This window comes from Tyto alba, unplaced genomic scaffold, assembly GCF_018691265.1.
Source record: "Tyto alba isolate M040663 unplaced genomic scaffold, T.alba_DEE_v4.0 Super-Scaffold_28, whole genome shotgun sequence".
Lineage (NCBI taxonomy): Eukaryota > Metazoa > Chordata > Aves > Strigiformes > Tytonidae > Tyto > Tyto alba.
In genome coordinates, this window is record NW_024881302.1 from 14,007,959 (window position 1) to 14,031,865 (window position 23,907).

Consider the following 23,907-nt stretch of genomic DNA (forward strand, 5'->3'; position numbering starts at 1 on the left):
GAGTTGAGCCAATATAGAGCAGTAAATTTCACTTTTCTCATGGCATCTTCTGTCCAACTCACTGTTGACTTTCTTGCCTAACCCATTATGTGTATTCTTTGAGGGAGAAGTTAATGTTACTTTTTAATAATTATTAATTAACATTTTACTTGTCACTATCCGATCCACTATCAAATAGATCTGGTATTTAAAGGGAAAAACAGCATTACTTGAAGAATGGAGAGATGGTCCACTTGACAAGCTCCCAAGGGATTTCATGGCACAGTCACTCGTGCTAGCATCAAACTGCACTCAGACTGGAAAGGCATTTTTTGATCATATATTCCCACAACAAACTGTCTTCTCCTTCCTTTTTGAAATAACATATTTTCTTTACGGTTGGTGCTATTGTATCATTTTCACTGCCTGATCAGCTCAAGCCCTAAGAACATAAACATAACAGGAGATTCCTGTTCTTTCAGAATCATTATTAGTTACAGGAAACCCGGGAGAACAAACTCCATGGAGTAAAGATAATTTTTATAGAGTCCAATTTGCTGTCACTACCCCTATCACAAAAGAAAATCCCTCATACAAAGGAAGCAGGAGCTTAGAGAATACACTCACCTTGCCGAAGCAGCTAGGGATGCTCCCTGGCATCTCCTCTTCCCAAGACCACTGGGACTGGCTCAAGCAAGCAATCTGTAAACACACACATGTATGTAGATAATTACTTCATTTGGATACCGGTACTGTTAAAAGAAACTCCATATGCCATCTGCTGGAAGAAACCTTCTCTGCAGCAACCTGCTGTACTGACACATCTGGCTGCACTCTGTTGGCAGCCTGAAGAGGCTGTATTTTTCAAGATGAACCTTCACCCTGTTAACGCACCAACTTTCAGCACAGAAACACAGGACTCACAGGAAGTCAGGGTCGGGATAAGTGAAACAAAAGCAGCATGAACTCTGTCAGAAAATAAAAGCCTTTGGACCGATGCCACATGCCAAAACATATGACAGCCTAGCAGCAAGTAGCAGCTCATTTTTAAATCCTACTGCTTGATTTGAACCCCCAAAGACTTTTTGTCTCCTTCTATTGCTTTCTTTTAGCTACACACATCACACTGTGCTTACCTGGTCAGTCTGGTGTAATTTTCCAGGTAACAGTCAGCACATTCATCAATAATTTATATGTTGTCCTATGAAAAACACTGCATAATCTCCTTAGAGGGTAGGGGAAAATGATGAAGGGGCAGGACTTTTAACTAGATGCAGAAGAATCTGAAAAAAAACAGCTTCTTTCCAGCAGCTGTGGCAGATCCCATTCAAGACTAGAACCTGATTGTTCCTGGTTAATGATCATTAGTTCCCCCTGACAGTGGCTTCAAACAAACAAAAACAAGTTTCAGAATGCAGGAAAAAATGAAGAATTACTACTTCCTCTCTAACTCTGTTCCTTCCCCATTTTCTGTGTCTTGTCATATGGATCTTAACAAAATTTTCTGTCCCTAACCTTCAGGAGAGCACTTTTTCTGCCAACTGTATTTTTCAGGTTATGAACACTATAATCATGGTCAGGAGGTGAACTGCATTTTAAAGACATGTTGCTAAGTATTAAGTGAATAATTCTCAATTTTGTTTCAGACTGAAAAACCTCTACAAGTTTACAAGGCAGGCAGCTATCCCTGACATTTTGCAACAAGCAGATACACAGGAATTCAGCATCCGCTTTTCAGAAGCAGTCTTTAGTTTTCTGTACCCAAGACTCATCACCAACAACTGCCTTTAAAATCAACAGCATTTGGCCTTAACACTTCTGGCAAACTGACTACAGGCAATTGTGGTTTCAGGCACATGACTGAGATAAATCAGCTTGCTAAAATGCCAAGCACTGCCACATGTGTTAAGAGTACAGTTTCATACAACCCTAAAGTGGGCCCAACTATCCACTACAATCAAGAGAGTTGGTTTGCTCTTTCTTTATACCTCCAGCAACAAAACTCTACTGATGGCCTTGGATTGGATCACAGGTGTCAGTTGGATTAGATCTCATTGATCCAATGGGGAAATACACTTGCAATTAGACTTCCTTAGAATAAAAAAAATCTGACTCAGATTGAAAAATTGCTATAATCAACACTATGGAAGGGGAAAATATACAACTAGAATGTAAAATAAGCACAAAGGGTTGAAAGCAGGACTGGTTCTATAGCAGCTGTCTATTCTTTTATCAAAATAAAGCATAATGCAGAATGATACCCTTCACCTGTGGCCCACATAGAGAAAACCATATTATATATGCTTCAGTGATCACAGTTCAGATGGACAAACTGTGATTCAGCTACAGCACAGTAACCCATGAACTTGACTCAGACTCTTAGGGCTCTTCAAAGACGGGCAGCCAAATCCCAGCCCACATAAAAGGCTGCTTCTGAAAACACATTGCTCAGTGCACGAAATAGGTCAACTGTGCAGATGTAATAGAACTGAGGACCCACTTCCCCTTTCTGCTGCAAGAATCTACCCTTTTTATTTCTCCATAAGCATTATTACTCGTACCTTCATCTTTTGACAGGCCAGTACCTCTATATAAAAGGACATTAAAGAAAAAAAAAATTTAAATACTTAATGATCAGGCTTACTTGTATGCATCATCTAGGCATTTGGGCTCCTGAATTTCCCCTAATGCTTTCCAGGAGTCCCCCAAATATTTCCTAAGAACTAGCCCCCCCACGCCCCATTACTTTCTTGGAGTTTCCTGTGCTGCTTCCTGACAATGCCCACACTGCTGCACAGAACGGCACCTCCTTGCAATTCCTGGCTTTCCAAGAAAATGCCAACACTACTTTCTAGGATTTCCCTCACTTCTGTAGGAATCCCACTGCCTCTCCAAATCCTGGGTTTCCAGGCATTCCTTTGTGCTGCTTTCTAGGACCACTATGGATCTCTCCCCCCAACCCTGCCATTTTCAGGGAATCTCATTTTCTATCCAGGATCTTTCCCTTTTCTATTTTGTAATTAATATTATTTGCTTGTATAGCACCAGGAAAAGTACAATAATCTTGTTATTTTTTTTCCCCTTATGCTATTTAAAGCCTCTAGGAAGATATGGGCCTGTGCTTCAGAAACAGTGTGATGAATGTTCATAACATCATATAATACTACAAGGTCATTGGCAAAATGCATGTAAGTTTTTCCAAAATTGACTCTAGTCACTTTTATTGTTGTGAAATAATCAATTTCATAATTTACTTTAAGCACATTGTGCTACCCCACTAGAGATACACAAGTATTATACTAGTTCCTTAATGAAAGATGCTGGAGTCCACTGGCATTTTGATCTTGACAGGAAAAACAGCAGAAATCTCAAATGCACAGAATTGTTTCTTCAAGTTTCAAGATGACATCCACCAGCATGAAAAAACAAAATAAACCCACCCCAGAAATGTGACCACCAGGGACAAAGCCCTTAATTGTCTGGTGAAAATGAAGGAGGACTGGAGTTAGTGGTGTATGTAGTAGTTCACAACAGTTGAGTCAATGACTAGACAGTCTCATGAGATTATCTGCTATAAAACTTCAAGATCTCATTTAAGCCCTGATCTTCTAATGAATGGAAAGTCCCTACCACACACACAAAGTTACATCCACTTCTTCCCAGAACATTTCCTGAAAATCCAAAACTACTGGAGGCAGCCTCCTAAAGCTACTGTTAAAAAACAGGTAATTAAACATAACTTTTGTTCAAGATCATTTCCATGATAACTTCATCTCTAATACACGCATCTGCAAGCCTAGGTGAGAAATGCAGAACTACATATTCAACCTAAACTGTTACTCCAAAATACAATAGTGTTAAAACAGAAAGGAAAAGGGTGTTTAACAAACTGTAAAATGTTTTGACTCAAAGCGTTGCACAGCAGATGGAGCTACAAGTATGGTCTATGAATAGCCACCTACACATGAGAACACACAGATAATAAATATACATAATGTATCCCATCAAGTGATTACCTTGAACAACGTTTCCTTCTACTGCAAAAATGATACACAGAAGTTCAACTTTTGTGAACAGAAGTTTACAACAGAGCAGGTCTCCAATTTCACATCAATAAAGATTAAAAAGAAAGAAATGTAATCAGCATGCAACGCTCATTCAAATGTGACAAAAAAATTCAAGGTCTTCTTTTGACCAATATCTACAATGATGTCATCCATGTTCCATGTTCCTCAAGATAAAAGCAGGACAGGGATGCCTGCCATCTTCATCTGAAGTATGGGGACTGAGAAAGGACATGTGTCATTTCACTACACACCAGTGACAGAAGTAAAAATCAGTTTGTTTCAAACAAGATTCCTCCTGGAAGATCATGTATCCATCCATTACTGCACTTCAAGAAAATCGTGACATCCCTCTCGTTTATCAGAAATAAGCGCACTGAAAGAGTTCCACAGGTTCCCCTTCACCTCCTCTGCATTCCTCTCTCCCCAAAAAGATCCATCTGGCTGACCAACCAGACTATGCCAACCGGATCTGGAAGTGCTTCCAAGTGCAGAATGACTTTATTTAGCAGAGGAAAAAGTCAGTTTTCCAAATGAAATATTTCCAAACTCAGCTGCACAGCAGAGCAGAAACATTAATAAATTTTAGATTACACACCTACCTTCTCTTCCTTCCCCTTCACAGAAATAAAGGACTTGCAGGAATGGGCAACGCTGACTAGAAACATTTACTAATTCCCTTTTTTTCCCTACTAGCTATGAGGTTATCAAAAAGAAGTATGTGAATAGGCCAGCAGAGTTCTTAAGGGTTTTACAATGAAATATGCAAACTCTTTCCCAGTAGCTCACAAGTCCAAGACCATCCACCCTGATGGTGAATCACATGACATTTCTGTAAATTGTATGAACTGAAACCCTCATGCAATTTAGACTGGACTCTTGTCTACATACTAACATCTTCTACCCTTCACAATCACATTTTCTTTCCTTTCCATAAAAATCACAGCAAAATTTGTCTAACACACAGCAAAAAAACAGGTATAGATAGGACTGTCAAAAAAAAAAAAAACAACCTAAGAACACTATCTGTTACAATTTTACAAACTTTAGATACATGTCCACAAGAGCATACTGTTTTTTAAATCATGCTTTATTAGGAAAAAATCCTTCCTGATTACATTAATACAGATAATATGCTCAGGGCATTATCATTTTAGGCACTAACTTTATTTCCAATCATAATCTGTATGCTCAAGACTAAACAATTTCCCACTTTAAATCATCTTAGTAAACAATGAACTGCTAAAGGTATAAATTTGCACGATGAGTTCTGAAAACAACTACCATGTAAGACATATTTCAAGTATGACTGAAGTGAAAATTGAAGTGGCAGCATTCATACTTAATATCCTCAAGTAGCAGTGGACAATTCTCTGGCAAGATAGGCTATATTATTAACACTGCAAAGCTAAGGCATTGTAAGACTCCGGTGTTCTTAGAATTGTTGCCTATTTTTGACTATTCCTTATCATCAGTGAAGAGGGTCACATCCAACTTCCGTAGGAAATGCTACTTCAGCTTGCTTCCCAATCAGCCATGATATTTTTATTTACTCAGCCAAAGATACAAGTATAAAAATCTTTTTCAGATGTTAATTTAAGCCAGCTGTGGTAAAATGGCTGAATTCTATGTTTAAAAGATCTACAATATCCCTCTACCTGGATGAGTTTCTGTCAATAATTCCAAAGACTTTCAGAAGTCCTGAGCAAGTAAAAATCTCTTCTAACTACACGTGCTATTTCACATCAGTTCATATCAACTTCTTGCTACAAGCCTTCAAAAAAAATATTACTTAAATAAGCAACTACATTCAAAAACAGCTGTTTTCAGTTTATCTACCAAGGTTAAAGACATTACAAAACAAACAAAAGAACACTAGCTGGGGAATCTTCGGATTAAAATACAGTTTCATAGAATCACAGAATACCAGGTTGGAAGGGACCTCAAGGACCATCTGGTCTAACAGTTTATCATCCTTGAAGTCCAAATGAGGGTTCTGAGAGAGAAGTTGTGTACTAATCTAGGCAGATATATCCTAACATAATTGATTTTTACTTTGACTATAGTCACAGGAAAAGGCCATCATCATCTAATAATCGTTCATCTCATTAAAGACGAATTAAAGAACACGAAAAAAATTAGTCTTCATACATGTAAACAGGTTATGAAATAACTGACCTAAACCAACTGAACTAAACCAAATGTAAATTAGGCTTTCAAGAAGTCAACCAGATGCTTCTAATGTAACATATGCACATTCCCACGAGTCACAGGCTGGAACAGCTTCATCACTGATACTCTCATAATGAGAAAGAATCCAGCAGGCACAAGAACCTCCATGACAGCGTACATATGGCAAGTGACAAACATAATAGCACGTGTTAAATTTATAAAACGTACAAAGGGATTTTTGGTTTCATTAATAACACAGGAGAGATTTGATCAATATGTTGTACTTTAATCCAAAAGCTAAGGTACTGAAGGCCCCATTGGTATGGGCAAGACATTCTTGGTCACCCCCCTTCTCCCCAGCCTCACACACATACATTGAGGGTAGAATTCCAAACATTTCAAGAGCAGTAGCATATCACTTCACATGGTACCTTCCCACCCTCGACCTGACAAGGACAGAATAGCTTAAAATTCCAGCAGGACAATATAGATCCAAGACCTCTGTAGAGCATTTTTAGAGGCTCAAACAAAACACATCTTGTCTCCTTTCAGTTCAGACAGTAGACCTAAACTAGAATGATTTAGATAGGACAAACTGAAAATGAAGGACTAAGTTTCACAAACAGATTCCTTAAAGAAAAGTCCATGAAAGACAAACAGGTCTTGCCCAGAACACTGTTTCACAAAAGTCCAATAATACAAGTAATATGGAACTGCAATAAGACCAAGAACAGCGACAACGTTCAGAAAACTAAAAAGGGAAATGCATAAAATCTGCAAGTCAGCCACATGGAAAAGATCAAATGCCTCTTTGTCAGACTCTAAAAACTAAGTCATCAATCCCAAAGAGCAAGTCACTGTGTTGCTGCTGCTGGTTGGCATCCAGCACATACTCTGAAGATCAACATTAAACAGTTTTGTAAAACAAACATTGAAGAATCCATGTCCTAAGTGCCAAACCCAAAACTTACTGAAGCAAAGCAAATCTGCATAGCAATACTTTCTGAGAACACAGTTCCACCTGGAAAATGCTTTCCTTGGGATGAAAATCCTTTTTTAATAAAACATCAAAAAAACCTTTATTCTTAGATAAAGATCTTCCACATGTCCCTGTCATGTTAGCTGTTCAGCAGTGATCTTCCACAATTCCTGTAGGAGTGGAAAAAATACATACAGGTATTTTCTTAGATCAGTAGGTTGTAATTATGAAAAAGTGCAACATGCCCACTTGAAGACAATTTTTAAGACACACGCTATACCTCCATCTATAGCTCTCCATCTATATAACCTCCTAGAACAACCACCAAATTATGTTTGAGACAGACCAATAGCACTGATTACTTCATTCTTGTAGCACGATTTTTTAAAATAAAAAATTAGTATCATTCAAATAATTTGTTTTAAAATAATTTCATTGGTCTGCATGACCTTCTCCAGTATTTTGACCGATAATCTTTCTCTTTTTCTTAGACTGTGTTGGCAAACACTTTCAATAATGATACTAAAAATACAACTGAAAAAATAGTCAATTTACTGAAGAATCAAGGTCTCACAAATGCATGTCTTATACAGACACACACCCCCCACTTCTCAATCTGTTGGATAATGAAGATGGAAGAGAAACTACTTTATTTCTGTAGAATAAATTAGCATACACTTTGTCTGCACACTATCACATACTCTTCACCATAACATCTTGAATTGTGGAAATATACTTAATGATAAATTAAAAATTTAGGCATTTTAAAAATGCGTATATTTCAAAGACCAGTAGCTTTCCATAAAAAAGCTACGGAATGAGTTTGTACATTTAGCTATAAGCCATGTCACATTTACATACTTGTAAAACTCGTTTTAAAGTTTTACATGAATACTTTATGCCTGAAGGTATCGGTATTAAGTAAAATAGATCAATCTTATGAAGTAACTGTGGCCCCCATAACCTTACTATGCATGCATACTGCAGAAGACAGCAATAGCATGTTGACTGCAGGAACATAATTTCTTGGTAACAGATTTGCAATCCATTACAAGATTTGCAGGTTCTCTAAAAAGATCTGTTAGATTGTCTTGTTCTAGAAGCTAGCAAGCTATTAGCTACTCCACATAATAGTCATAAGAGCAGACAATTGGAAAAAGAATAATAAAAAGAACCCTAAGTGCTTGGGAGGTAATTAGATAACTACAAATATTATATCTGACATGTTTCTGAATAACAGAAGTTTGCAGCTAATCGACTTCCTTCATAGATATTAGAACATTATTTCCTGAACTCTGAACTGGGAATTACTAAAACTATGGAATAAAAGCTCTTCTACAAGCAAATAAATGAGAAGAGATATCAGTCTCATCTTCTAGTCAATCACAAAAATTGTGTTTTACAAAGTAATGGAGATTGTTTCTTAACCTTTGAGGAAATGAGTGCAATATAAGCCACTGTACTGCTGGTGATAGAAAAGCGTATGTTATATTAATTTAGTATAGATTATGTAAGCACAAAAAAGAATCATTTTAAAACAACAGAAAGTTAAATGGAAATAAAAGAAAAGGTAATGTTTATTCTCCTGTTCTTACTTCAGCTTAAGTAAACAGCTGAAAACTAATTTGAGATGATTAGCCCAACACATTACATTTATTTTAATGAATGCCACTTACCAACTGCTCAATTCGTTCATAAACGAGAAACTGGCAGAAATCAAGCTTAATGGGCTCCACAGTATATTTCATTTTTCTGTCTTGGAGGTTCTCCAAATCATTTAGAGTATTTCTAAAATGACTGTAGGCTTCACATGTAACATCCATATGTCTTAAAGTGAAGTTCAGCCTGGCAAGAGAATATTTAATTTAAAATGTCTCTCCTATACTGTTACCTTAAATAGCTATCTAACCTTCTTCAGCTAATGGAAAATGTGGATCTTCTCAGGGTAATTATCTAACTTCAACAGATAAAAAAAAAAAAAAAAAAGTAACTCCCCTGCTATTCCTGAAAATCAGACAAGACTTGTAGCATCAATATACAATAACTCTTGGATGAATCCTTCTGTTGATTTTAAGGCACTTTGCCACAGAATCATTGGCTTGGCTTAGCTTCCTGGACAAACACTTGGCAACAAATCATATGAACAGCTATTGCTTGCATATCTCCAGAGATTTAAGCAAAGCCTATTTATGTATTAGTTTATAAATGAACTGTAACACATGGCTATGTAAAAACATTCAACAATTCCTTGAAAGAAAACACAAGAGGAACTGTTATAATGGTATTCAAGCTGGGAAACACAGACCCTAATTCTAAGCCTCCTCATTCAACTCTATGACCTCAAAACACATAGCAAATGTTGTCAGGCATTATAGAATACATCAGCCTAGCCACCTATTTATCTTTACTTGCACAGAGGTTATCTGATGAGAGGCAAAGGCAGGACAACAAAAGCCAAACTCCTGTGGAAGTCAAATTCTGACCTGATAAAAATTAAGCACTTATAAAAACAAATGCTTGTCCTGAGCATATACTGCAGCCTGTGATCAAATAATACAATGAAAATCAGAAGCCAACCTTCAATCAAATCAGATGTTTTTTCCAAATGAAGAAAGCACATAAAGTTTTTAGTGCTTTTTACTTTAAGTTCTTGGTAATACTTACCTCTTTTCTAATGCTAGGTAAACTGTGCAAGTATTTCTTAAGTTGTGTGTGATTCTATAGAGCGTTCTGAACAAGGCACCTGTCAGGTCATCATCATAGAACACTACAAAAAAAAGGTTAAGAGCATAAAATATGCATGTTTAAGTATATTATTTAATTAAGTCTCAGATACAAAACAACAGCAGGACTTAACCTGATTATTCTAATCAAAGAAGTCATTATTGTAACTAAATCCCAAAGTATATTTTTAATGGCAGCAACTGACCCTGTAATAAATAGCAGCAGCACATACTATGTCAGGCTTTAAGATTTGTCTTGTATCAATGGGATCACTTCTGTCAGACAACTTACAGAACTTTAGCAAGATTTCTGTCAGCCTGGAAATATCTTACTGCAAAGCTAAAAAAGCCAGCATATCACACTGTGTAGGACCTAATTTCTTACAAAAATACAAAAAAGGCAGTAACTAATGTACCATTATAACTGTATCTCCTTGGAAAGCAGTCTTGCAACACCTTTTAATGTCATAACTAAAACCAATCCTCCTTTATTTATATAACAAAACAACAATGGTTTTCCTATAGAGATAAGATAGCCTGTAATTTTTCAGTCTTTCACTCAAGCAAGAAAAAGAGCAGAAAAAAGAAGACAGAGATAAATAAAGGCATAGACTCTATGGGCAAATACAGCATCTGAAATGGTTTTCCATGTTATACAGTATCTTAGTCTAACCACCTATTTATCATTATTTGCATGGAGGTTATCTGGTGCAAGACAAAGGTAGGACAACAAAACTCTTCTGAAAGTCAAATTCGTCAGTTACTTGTGCTTATGTTCTTTGAGTAATTTATTTAGTCACAAATAATTACCACACCAAAGGAAAGAAAAAGCTAGTAGTTTTCACCATCTGTTCTCCTATTGCTAATCCAGCACATAAATACAACTGTTTAAAAAAAAAACCACCAAACCACAGGCAGGAACACTTAAGGCAGAACTTTGACAAATTAGGTAAAGATCTGACCTATTAGATTTTAAAAGCAAAGTAGGTATATGTTTAAATTATTACTCATAATGCTAAAGTGTTTGATTTAAAAGCTTACTGTTTATATTTTCCTACCATCAGCTGCCATTATCACAGTACAGTGGTCATGCAACTCAGCAATCTCTTCTTCAGACCAGCTATAAGGAGCTTCAGGATCTGTAACAAAGAACATGGCTTTGGTGTACATTAAATGTCTCTAATGATTGACAGCTGGAAAAAAGAAACTTCTTAACTCCTGTGATCATTTGCTACTCGGAGCATCCCACTGAAGGTAAATCAAAACCTCCCTCTATTCATTCTCTGAACTTCCCTGAAGTCCTTTGCTTTCTCTGTGTTATGTCCAATCCTCCCCAGGCTGACTGGCAAGAGTAAGCTTTTTTTTTTTAGAATTTACAACCAATTACTACCCTGTAGCGAGATCACAGATTTAACTGTGTTAAAATAAATACTCATTTAAATAAAACAATTTGTCTCTGTGTAAGTTTTGATTAAGTTTCCTACTTCATCATACTTGCTAAAATTTTGACTATTAAAATATAGAAACTTTCTCTGAAAGTCTAAAAAACATAATGCCTTGTCAACTAGCAATATCTAATATTTTAATTAACTAGAATTTTTTGAGATCCAAGAGAAGCTTTTGAATGTATAAAGGATGTTTCCACCTGCTTAAGTAGTTGTTCTATTTTTTAGAAGCATTACATCAAACCCAACTGATGATATAAAAATCTATAAAGTAGGCTTCATATAACCCAGTCCTACAATTTTGTGTTGACCTTTGCAATCACCAGAAAGAAAGTTTTAGTGTTCTGCTTTACTATCATTAATTGCACTTCAAACATTACTCAAGTTAGTTGCCTTTATTTTGCTAAAAGCAGCAGAACACATTCCTTTGGCAAATATGTAAAATATAACACATTCACCACTACATTTGGAATAAGTATTTATACATCTTCAAATCATCACCACCCTCCTCACCACCTTTTATAGTTTTGTATTCATGCAGTCATAAACCACACAATACTATCACACCAGTATTGGGATTACAGTAACTCAAATCCATGTCATGGTGCCTGTATTCTATTATCACCACATAACAGACACATCTTGTTTGCACCTGTGGATTTTGACCTAAGTAAAGGACAGACACCACTTGTCTATTCTCAACCTAGCAGTAAACCCGTCCTTACCCATTCACATGGCAATTATGCATCCAAAGACAATTATCTACTTTCAGCTATTTTTCCAGAAGCATGTGTGCTGGAGGACTTACTTCATAAAAAATGAAATAAGCTTTTCTTGATGGCTCTGAAGGGGAAAAAAAAACCAAAACACCAAACCCTATCTGATAGGACTCATTACAACCACCTACCAGTGCAGAATTCATCTTTCAGCCAGTCCAGTTCTTTTACTTTAACTTCCCCTCCTGTGGGTGAAGAAAGATCACATCAGTCACAAATAGCCTGTCAGACAGGACCTAAGCAAAAGTAAAGAGTCAGAATCTGTACTGAAACAAGTGATGAAGATCTGTTGTGAGGACGTATGAAACAAGAAGTTGAACATCAAATCACTCACTGTACAAAACCAGTTACCAACTCACAAGAGAACAGGATAAACTTAAGGGTCAGAAAGACAGCCTATGTTCTCTTTTACATGTCCCACCTGCAAAATACTTCTCCTTTCCAGAGTTCTACCTCTGTCATTTAAACTCTGTTTATGTGAGCCTTGGCACATGGATATCTGTGATCCTCCCAGGTACCTCAGTGAAACTCACACAATGACTGTGGAGGAACTACAGCTGACCATAAATGATGACCAGAGAAAGCACAAGTGTTCTGCTCCTCTCAAAAGGAAACTGTCCCATTATGGACCAAATATAGATAATATTTCTTTTCAAATGAGTCACTTTTAACCAAGACAAAAATTTTATTTTACTTGTGAATATGCTAGGTAGTCAATGACTCAGCTGTTTAATCCCGAAGTGGTTCATATAGAGGCAATTACAGAAACACTGACTGTATAGCACTTACTTCCCGGCTCCATCAGGTGTATGTTTAATGCAACATTTTGCTCACACATGGCCAGAAGATCTTCACCAACATCTGGAAAAAAGTTATAGTGATACTCAAGAATATTTTGCATGAGCCATGCATGCCCCTAACTTCTCAGACTAACACTTTAAATTTCTGTCAAGCTGACAAGATAAAGGAAAATTCAGAGCAACTCTATTCACTGATGATTTCTTCCCTAGTATCCTTCTTGCTTTTGTCTTTCAGTACTGAGCTCTGAGCTACTCCTGAAGAAAGAAGTTAGATCCCTATTACTACCTATTTTAATCTAAGCACACTATGTTGGGTTCACAGCGATGTATCTTGCTTTTAAACTCTTGCACTTAAAAATAGTACTGCCTTTTCAATCTGTTGAGAAAGTCCTTGCTATTTTTCAATAAACAACATGACTTCATACACATTAATAAAAAATTAACTAAAAATTAACAGATGAGGATGAAAATGCCAGGATGAAAGCACTGCTTCATGAAGTTTCATGAAACTATTTAATTGAAAATGCCTTAACCTGTGCAATAAACTCTCTTGGCAACTGTTCCCATGATAATGCTTGTAATTCCAGTGCCACCTCCAAGCTCTAGCACCAAGCAATGCCTGAATGTGTCCCGTTTAAACAGAATGTAATCAGCAAGAAGAAAGGCTGCACGCCACACCTGTGAATAAAAGAAACAGTTAAAACTGAGTAAATTCTGAAGCACCATCCATTAACAGCAAGATACTACAAGGCAGAATACATACTTGTTTACCGACATCTTCTAAGGGGGTTGCCATAGTATGTTCTGTGAAAATTATAGAGCAAAAATAATTATCTCAAAATGTTGTTCAAATAAAATTCCATTGTGGCAAATTTGAAAATCAAGTCATGCTTCCCTTTCAGATATAAAACTAAACACTCTTCATTCTATATAACAATGTTAGATGATACCAAAACCCCCACACTCTAACTAAGGAGCGGTGAGTCTCCCATTGTATACTATTGACCAAATCACTTCTGGAGAAAAATGCTAAATTTTTAAAATACTTAAAATATCACAGTATTTTGCTTGTTTTATCATCTCCTCTCACTTAATTATTGCTGTTCCATTTCTAAAGAAAACCTGGTTTTCTTTTTTTTTTTTTTAAACAAACATCTTTATTCCATTTCTCTTTGACTGTAAGCCTACTATATACCTATTTTAACAACATCATTGCAAGGGCATTCTTGTTCTTCATCTTCAAAAGCATCTTCCTTTCCTTTCATCAGAATTACAGGATACACTTTATCCCTCAAAAGATCCTCCGCTTCTAAATCAGAGGCACTTCGAGGTCTTCTGACCACTTCCAAGTCTCCATCATCATCTAGAAGAGCTTCTACTCCTTCATTATTTAATTCTCTTTCTTTTTTTAGACTGTTCCTGTCCTTGTCACACAGTTCATCTCCACTTCTGTACTGGTGTTCTTTTTCGGTTGTAGCTTCTCTCACATGTTTCTCAGATGCTGAATCTTCTGTGTTCCAGAGGAGCTTGAAATACGACAGGAATACTATAAGAACATGAAGGGGGGCAGGGAGAGTTAAACACCAGGTAAGAACAGAATCTTTGCACAACTTTTACATGCATGAAATTCTGGTATGCATTTCATATAGTAAAAATCTAGATGATAAAAAAATTACACAGATAACTTGAAATATAGTTCAATTTGTTGTTAAGAAATATTTCTGTTATTAAGTTCTGTCAGTAGAAATAAATGAAGCACTTTCACCATCTGCTGGCTGACTCAGCATCAGTCACAACGCACACTTTCATCTGATTTAGTAACACTTATTTCAACAATTGACAGAAGAGATGGTTTCTTACCTCCTCCAAAAGATTTGCTGAGACAAGCTCAAACTAAATTGAAATAAGAATTAATACAAGCTAGAATTTTTTTTCTTTTGGTTAAGATTTAATTCCTATCTTGTAAGAAATAAATATGTTCTAGTAAAAAACAAGTAGAATTTTCTTTACAGTTGTAAAGTCTAGGAATTGAAGCAACTTAAAGCCTTGAAATCAGCTTAGTATGAGTATGAGAGCAGAAATGAGCTCACAGGAGACAGCTTGCTGAAGCTGGACATGCAGACACTTTTTTTTTTAAAGTCATCTTTGAAGAGATTAAATGAATAAGGCCATTGTTCTCAATAAACCAATTAATTAAATATCTTTTGTAACTATCATCCAGTGACATCAGTATCTATTAAAAATTTTAAGTTATCCAAACACGGACCTTGCAGTTTTAATTATATGCATCTGTATTGTCTGAATATAACACATGAGGAAGAACAAACATTTGTCCTTCCATCTATAGTTGATCTCCGGTCTACAGTGGTGCTTCCACACTGTGTTTGACTGAACAGGCTAGTCAGGGAACACAAAATCATGGAATTCGATTCACCCACTCTGGTATGAAATCAGTGTTAGTAAGCATCTTAGCCTGGGTACTGTTATTCCAAAAATCACACACAATGTCTTGAGACTTAAGAAAAAGATAGCCAAGAATATGACTAGTGAAAAAGGTCAATACCAGCAGGTCTAAGGTCTTAGATTTATGTTCATTCACACCAAAAGGGAAGAGAGAAAGTGCTTGCCACCATTGCTTTCAACAATTTCACAATTTATGGAGTTCTATTATAGTTTCTTTAAAAAACAAAATATTCAAAGTTGTTCTACTGTAACCTGACAGAAGTTCTCTACAGAGATCATTTTCAGCTAGATCTAATAAAATCTTCATTGCCTATCCTAGTATGACATTTTTTAATTCATCTACTGTTTACATGACAACCAGAGTAAACTGATTTGAATATTTAAAAAATTAGAGGATGCCATCAATTAATTAAATGTTTTTGTTCTCCAAGTCCATTCTGATCCTCTGCACGTTCTATAGCATTTCAAAAAGTATAAGGTAAAACTGACCCAAAGCAGCAGAGACTAAAATGCCCTTAGGTTCCCTGAAAAACAGCAAAGTGACAATGGTATATTGTCATAATGTTTGTTAGAGTAAAAGCTGTCACACTACAATCCAGTCCTCGTCTTAATAAAAGAATTTCCCAGACTGAGTACATTCAGAGTAGATAGCACATGCTACCTTTTCATTCTGTTGAAAAGTTCACTGCATCAAGCAAAATCACAACAAATATTGAGCAGCATGAAAACACTGTAGCATTAATTACCTGGTTTTGACCTGTTCAGGGTCAAAATTATTATCCACTTTTCTATCAAGCCTACTTTTATAATTTTTTACATTGTCATATGCTAGAACAGCTGTAAAAGCTATTCTTTTTACATCACAGATAACTAACACTTCTATCACAGCAGGAGCAGTACTTTTCTACAGAACATTTTACCAGCAGCTTCAAGGTCAGTTTTCTTGACTACTTTATAGCAACCTACAAACTGGCAACCAGTCAGAGGCATCTGCCCATTCATTTCCGCTACAGCCTCAACTCTTCAAATTATATGTCAGTCAAAACCGTTGTTTGCCAATTTTGTTGCCAATTTTTTAAAAACAAAAAATCCCAAACCTGTTAGGTTCCTCTGGAATAGACAGTAAATCATCACATGAAGATTTTATAAACATTAATACATTAATTACTGATAATTTTTATTTTAAACTTAAGTTACACTATTTAAAACCCCTAGCTTCTCCTTTTGTTTGTATGCAAGAAACATTGCAACTTTTTAGCTATTCCCAAAATCCTATATTAAGATTACAGCTAATTGAACAAATAAATAAATAAAAGTGCAAGCAAGTTAATTTGGTTATTTCTTCTCGGAAACTAATTTAAAATTTCTTTTTTAAGTTAGGCTGTCTACAAATTCTACGTTAACAGTTTTAATTTTTGTAGTTAATTTCCTGAGGAGAATCTAGTGAGTCTTCTTCCTAAAGACTGAGTAGGAAGTGATTCTGCTTCTAACTGGAATATGTAGTGATTAATATCAACCAACCATTCAAAGGAGGATTCAGACATTACAAAGATACGAATACACTTAAAATACAGCTCTATCAGTCTAAACATGCATTACCTGGTTGCCCAACTGCATTCAATCGTACCATGAGACGTCTTTTGTTTGGACAGTGTAAGTGAACATCAGAAAGTACAGTGTCACTTTTAAATGTGGGGTTATCCATCTCCTTCTCTGTTACATCTACCATGATGTGCTGGTGAGAGGAACATCTACAGTACCCAAACAGTCCCCTATAAAGTGCTGTCACAAAGTGATCTGATACTCTTCCATTAACAGGCATCAAGTAACAGTTTTGCTTAGCAGGATAATCTCATTACATAGTTTCTGAGATGTCAGGCAAGGTGTAATTATGCAAGCTCCACCATGCTCTAAAACAACAGCAAGTTGCACATCAGGATATTCAATCTAAAACCAAACAAAGACAGCTTTTAGTGACATTCTGACACTGTTTGAACACTGCTCCAGCAATATTTTAGAAGATAAAAATCAGATTATACTGCCCAATAAAATTGCAGTGCTCCAATGCTCTCTTTTATAATGCTTCAAAGAATCATCAAATACATAATGGCTAGTAGCTCACTAGCAGACGTTTCATATTTCAGGAAGAGCTACTAATTAGCTTGTGTTAAAAACAATGCCCCCCCCCCCCCCTCAAAAAAAAAAGATGTTACCATGAATGCACACACTTAAATACTAAGTCAAGGTCTACCAAGGAACATAAGGCCTTGTGTGTACAACTTAACCATTTTAAGGGATCTCATTCTTCACAAGCATCTCTGAATTTTCTCAGATATGTACACAATTACCAATTGTATTATCACAGGCTAGTCCCCCAAATTTTGTAAAAGGAGTGTCTGCTCTCCCTCCTTTTATATGCTTCCACTAATAGGGCAGTTAATGTCTCCTGTCTTTGGCGCTCTTTATTCTTCCCCAGAAAAAAAAAAAATAAACACCTGAAATCATCCTTACTTCATGTCCAAGGCTGAGTTTTCTCTCTGTCCTAAGGCACAAACAAATGAATTACATCTTGTGAACAGAAAAATTAAGAGAATGTTAATTTTCCTATGCTCTATAAAACCTGACATTTTGTGAAACAAATATGAAATGCTGATGAACCATAGATCTGAAAGCAAAATTTATGTCTTTAAAAACTGAAATGACAAACTTAGATCACATGCACACACAAAAATCAAGTATTGCATGACTGACTTAGTTAACAGACACCCAGGTCTCACCAGCTGTGAGTGCCCCTATAATATTCCTTATGTAAAAACTGTTGATGCCATTTCCTGTGTTGGCATTAACATCTTGGAAAATTAAGTTTTCTACTATCTGTTTGTGCTTGAACAAGTTCATAAACATACAGGCTTAAAATGCTTCAAGTTATACGGGCTGCCTTTGTAACTTCAGTTAGGAAGTTCTATCAACTTTTGAAAAACCTAATCCAGCCTCCAAACCTGCCCTTTGCCAGCAGAAATCTGTGCACAAGCTACATCCAGACCTGACACAAAGCAACAAAACGCGGTTTCTCCGCCACCTGAGGGGGAGAGAAGCCGGCGCGGCGCGGCCAGCCCAGCGCCGGCCGCCCTTCGGCCGTCAGGGCAGTGCCCGCGGCCGGGGCCGCCTCTGCCCGGGGCCGGCCGGCCGCAGCCCCTCAGCCCCTGCCGGCGGGCGGCTGTGCCGCGGGGAGGGAGAAGCGGCTCCGCAGAGAAGGCAGCAGGACGAGCACGTCCCCTCGGCCTCTCCCCCCAGTCCCACCTGCCGCCACAGGCCGCCTCCCGCCGCCATTTCGGAGGCGACGACTCCTTCCGGCGCGCAGCTGACGCCGCGCCCCCGCCCCGCCCCCCGGCAGGGCAGCCCCCGCCCCGCCCTCCGGCAGCGCAGCCCCCGCCCCGCCCCCCGGGCAGCCCCCGCCGCGCTCGGCGGGCCGGGGCGGGGTCGCGCTGCTCGACCTGGCTGCCGCCGCAGGCCCAGCAGCTCCTGCTGAAGGCACCGGCAAGGCCGGGCCAGGCACGCCGGTGTCTGGTCCCGGCCCTGCTCCCGGCTGAGCCGCTGCTCCTATCCCGGGGCAGAGCGTGAGTAACAACAGGCCCCTTACGCCGAAAATGAGGCCGTGGGGTTTCCCCCTGTCCTCATGGGGGGTTCTGCTCTATTTAAGAACGACCCAGCACTCTCTAGGTAAACATCTATCTGGGGAGCCCGTAAAGGGAAACACGAGCAGCTAATTTTAGTCTTGCCACTAAAGAGTTCACCACAGTTGCCCAGAGTTTGAACACACGTTTTTCACCCCCATTCTTTCATTGGTTTCACCCTGTCTCAGCTGATGTGTAATCACATGCAAAACCTCCGAGGAGCTTCAAAACAAAATTGGAAAAAACAATAGGGATGCAAGTGGCCATTTCTTCCTTAACCCAACTAATGTCCGAACTCGACTACCACTGTACGATTGGTTGAAGCAACAGCAGTACCTGCCCACTTGGGGGATAGGGGCGTTAACTGCTTAATTCTGCAGAGTTTTAAAAGAGGTATCATGAGCCAGGTTAACAGAAGACTGAATTGGGTGTTGAGCAGGAACACCATACCAGAGTGCTTTGGGAAACTTTAATAACAGAAGTTAGATAAAAACTTGCCGAGTTAGACAACAACTGACTGGCAGATCTTAGCACCTCCATTCTGGGTTTCAGTGCTGTGGGTAGTCATCGCACAGCTGAGCTCAGCCGCAGCCGAGAGCCGCTGCCGCTGTGGCACCGGCTGCGGGGCCGTGGAGCGCGGCCGCGCCGGCGCTGCGGGACACGCCGCGGGACACCAGAGCTCTGCAGTCCGGTCCCTGTGCAAAATCATAGACCTACAAGTGCTCCAGACTCCCATCTGTATTCTAGTTAAGTCCCTCTGCAAGTCTGCAAGGGTTATTGAAGATGTTTGTATCTTTCAGCAGGAGGATCTGGTTCGAAAGTGGGCATTTGCATACTAATTACTTGTTATATGATACTAATGTCAATTCCTACAGATGATCCTTGTATTTTTCTTAAGCGGGTGCTTGTGGGAAAGGAAGAATTAAAGAATTAATGCTGTAAAAAAACCTTGGAATGTAATGCACAGTCTGTATTTATTTCTAGATGTCTTGTTTCTTGTCATCTGCACCCTATAAAGACAGAATTATTAAGAGAATTAAGTAATCTTTCCCTATTTTTACAGTCTAAAGTGTTGAGTGGTAATGAAATGGAAAACACAGTCAGCCATTCAGATCTCTCATTGGAGTTTCTGTGGGGAATTCTATTGGATGAACAACTGACAAAAATGCTTTGGAGATTTGTTTTCCTTTTATCTGACTCCTGTGAAAGAGCAGAGTATTATTTTACTTCCTGTGGTGATACTCTGCCACATAAATTATTACTGCAGTCTCTCTCTGCTGGCATATTCCCCATTACTATAAAGAGCTAACAGCATGTAGACAAAGCAGATTATATTTGTCACAAAATCTTACCAGTTTGCAACAAGAGACACTTACTGGTATGCAGACCAAGTACTACTAGAGGAGTAGCTTAAAAACTAGGTGTTTCACTACACTACACAGGATCTTTTAAACACAAAGTTACATTGTATGAGAAATGGAGATGCTATTATTTCTTTCCTAAAAAATGCAGCTAATTTGTTTCACACATTTATAATCATTAGGCGAAGCCGGAGTATCTTGTGGCTGCAGAAGGTCTTAAAGGAGCCAGTGTGGCTGCAGACGTTATGATGTGGCTGATAACTTAATGATACTTGTTTAGGGGCAATCTAGCTCTGGAGATGCAGTCTCTGTACTGCACGCAAGAGGGATTTGGCAGCAAATTCCTGAGATCTGCCTCTTTTTAAAAAGACTTCAGGGTACACCAGTTACATTTCCTATCTTCCTCACAGCCATGTGAGCTAGGAATTTGCTTAAAGAAAGCAACCCAAGAGTGTCCCTTAGTCACATCACACCAGGAATTAAGGGACTTAAAAGACATTACTGCTTCTCACAACATTTTTGCCCAATCCTTTCAAGTCCCAAAGGATACTGCTAGGATAATTCCTTACAGAATGCCTTCTAAAATGCCAGCACTGCTGCAGGAAGCTGAGAAAAGAACCACCCTGAAAAATACGTATCACAGTGAAAATCTAATTCCTTAGGAATAGATAAGAGAACAGAGCTAATTCTAAGCAGACAGGAATAACCAGATGAATGAATACACCACCACATATTTGTTCTTATACTGTGTAGTAGTATATCCCTGATAGCTCACAATATCTTTCCAGTACATAATGTACTGTTTCTTTTCTTGTCTTCTTTTCTTTCATTATATGTCTTTGAGACAGAAGCACATTCCGTGCTTTCACTAGGTCAGTAAAAACAAAAAATAAAACAAACTGAAGGCTGTCAGGAAGAAGAAAATGTATCAGCCCTCATAATTTCAATCCTACTGTACAGGGGCTGTTGAAGAATTATGCTGAACTAGTTTTCACTTCATCTTTTTTACTGGTATGCAAAGTACTTGGGACAAATTCCTTAAGCTGTCAAGCGGTATGGAGAAATATTAGGCAACACAGAAAATAAAAGGACTGTTGGTGTAGATGATAAATCAGTGAAGAATTTTGCTCTGGTCTCCAGGCATCTATGGCACCTCAGTGTTGGTCATCAGGTTGAAAATTCCTAAATAACTGCTTGAAGTTGAAAGTGCACGAGTGGAATAACTGAAAAATAATTCAAAAGGGCAACTGCAGGTGTGAGCTTTTTTGTCGCCATATTTCCTGAATATCCATTTCTCCTTCCCGGGGGAAGCTAAGAATCATACTGCCTCACCCACAACAAAACTGAATTACGAAGCATTAACATTAGCAGCACAGAGCTAAAATCCACAGTGGTTTCTTTTTCATTAACTATTTTGTGGTTGTTTATCAGATACATTCACACTCTATGACTATAGCATTTTTTCTCCATGGGCTTATTCAGGACAATAATTTGCATGCCTTTGACATCACCCCATCATGACTTTTTATGTCCAACACAAGCTGATTTGTACAGAAATGTTTCTGAGAGAGGCATATATGTAATGTCTCAAGTGATTCTTAGAACAATGTCAACTCAGTGACTATGGTTGCAAACACCAAAAATATCTCTCTTAATTGGGAGAAAAGGAACAAAATTAAGGTAAATGTAAAGCCCTCTCTCACTCCCAAGGACATCAAATCCACAAAATACAGAAGCCATTCTGATTCTTCAGCAACAATCAGGGATCATCTGTTGTCTTTTAAATCAGTAGCTCTACACTCGATTACAGTGAAGAACTTCAGAAGAGTATTTTATATTTACATGTTCCATACCAAATGCTCTCTAAAATTTTAGCAAAGACTTTAACATTGATCAGTGCTGCAGAAAGTAAGAGAAAGTTCCAGCCATCCATTCTACTCAGCACTACTTTTCATTACTTTTTCAAACATGTCAGCCTAACAAGGCAGTGAATCAACTTCATGCATTTCTCAGCTTTAGACCTGTAGTGTATGAAAAAGAGGAAGGTAAAGACTTTAATTTATCTTACATACCAGGCAGCTTTACAGAGTCTTAACTGCTTGTTTTAAATGATGAATTGGGCCTATTCCATCCATTGACTGAGTCCCAAGAAGTCTATACCAGAGATAAACTGGGCCTATTCGAGACAGGGTAATAATTAGATAATACAGCAGTTTATTCCAGCTGCTCACATCATCATCATCAGGGGTCATTTAATCTCAATTTAGATTCTCATTAGACCCGCTCCTCTCTGCCATCTTGTACTTCTTACCTCTCTCTCTTTGCATCTCATCTGTATTTGCTTGCACATACCATGGCAGACATCCTCTTTTGAGCTAGCTGGGCTAGCCAAAAAATGCTACTGTTCCTGTTGCTTAATACAATCCATTGTCTTGTCTACTAGTATTAAGACTGTAAGAGTGTCCTGTAATCTTGAAGCAAATTCATACAGACAAGGTCACCTTTATCATCTGCTTCAAGTGGGCAGTAATTCACTTATTCTGTAACAAATCATAACTGTGCAATGGAAATGAGACACTTTTATTAAACCAAGAACTTTAGCACCACCATTGACCTTGATACTATGAAAAGATTTTGTATTGCATCCACCTCATTCATTCCTTCCCTGATCTGTTTTAGAGGCAAGCTGTTAATATAACCTTTGCTCACAGTTTCAGGATTCAGATCAGGCTATTCTCTAAGGCTCCTACAATTCTCATCCATACACTGAGCACTTGGGGCATTGTTATCTTAAAAAAATGCCTGAGTAATTCATGTCTGGATAATGCCCAAGAAAGAAGGTTTCAGTGTTGCTCCATGTCTGTCTGGGTTTCCCCACTGCATGTGCACCACTAGATCTTGTTGAAGAAGCAGGAGACTGCAGCCTTTCAGAGACTAAATGGATATGCTCAGCTGGGAATCACATAGATCACATAGGTTGGACAAATGGCAACTGAAAGACACATGTTGGGAACTGCCTGCCTGGGTCTGGATGGAGAACAGAGCCTGACTGGGCGGCAGGGCTGACGGGGAGACGGACTTGGGGACCTAGAAAAGGCTGTGCAAAGAGTTGCAATGCAGGAGGCCACTTCAAGGCTGCATGGCAAGGCAAAAGGCCCACCCTGTGAATGTCTCAGTGAGCAAGATGGAAAATAAAAGTCACATGATCTCTTTATTTCTTAGAGACCAAAATTAATGCATCCTGCAAGTCAGGGTGCTGAGACACTAAGGGGGGATTTCTCTCAAGCTCACTTTTTCCGCATACTTTTTCAGCAGTCAAAAATATTTCTGTTCTGAGTGGTTTGGTTTCTCCCTGTTTTTCCTGCACTGCCTCTGTGTTGTGCCCTCTTTTCTAGTCTTCCTGAACAAAATTTGTCCCCGTCAGGCCTGTCACTTTCAGTGTTTGAGCTTATCAGCATCTGTTCTGCCTGC

General features: G+C 38.3%; 1 protein-coding gene across 1 annotated transcript; it reads right to left on the bottom strand.

The window, feature by feature from the left end:
- Positions 1–6,480: 6,480 nt before the first annotated feature.
- Positions 6,481–18,750, bottom strand: METTL22 (methyltransferase 22, Kin17 lysine). Its single transcript, XM_042798709.1, has 12 exons — positions 18,702–18,750; positions 17,897–17,943; positions 17,001–17,348; positions 14,134–14,484; positions 13,702–13,742; positions 13,472–13,616; positions 12,928–12,999; positions 12,270–12,323; positions 10,976–11,056; positions 9,859–9,961; positions 8,871–9,039; positions 6,481–7,364 (listed from the first exon to the last, which is right to left on the bottom strand). The coding sequence occupies exons 3-12, from the start codon at positions 17,221–17,223 to the stop codon at positions 7,329–7,331; spliced, it is 1,275 nt and encodes a 424-aa protein (XP_042654643.1). The 5' UTR covers positions 17,224–17,348; positions 17,897–17,943; positions 18,702–18,750; the 3' UTR covers positions 6,481–7,328.
- Between the last annotated feature and the right edge of the window lie 5,157 nt (positions 18,751–23,907).

Excerpts from the sequence above, each read along its gene's own strand:
- METTL22 (XM_042798709.1), bottom strand. The coding sequence starts at position 17,223 with ATGCCTGTTAATGGAAGAGTATCAGATCACTTTGTGACAGCACTTTAT. Across the intron at positions 14,485-17,000 it reads GAATGCAGTTGGGCAACCAG|TATTCCTGTCGTATTTCAAG; the intron begins GTAATGCATGTT and ends ATGTTCTTATAG. Across the intron at positions 7,365-8,870 it reads ATGAACGAATTGAGCAGTTG|GAATTGTGGAAGATCACTGC; the intron begins GTAAGTGGCATT and ends CCACTCCTACAG.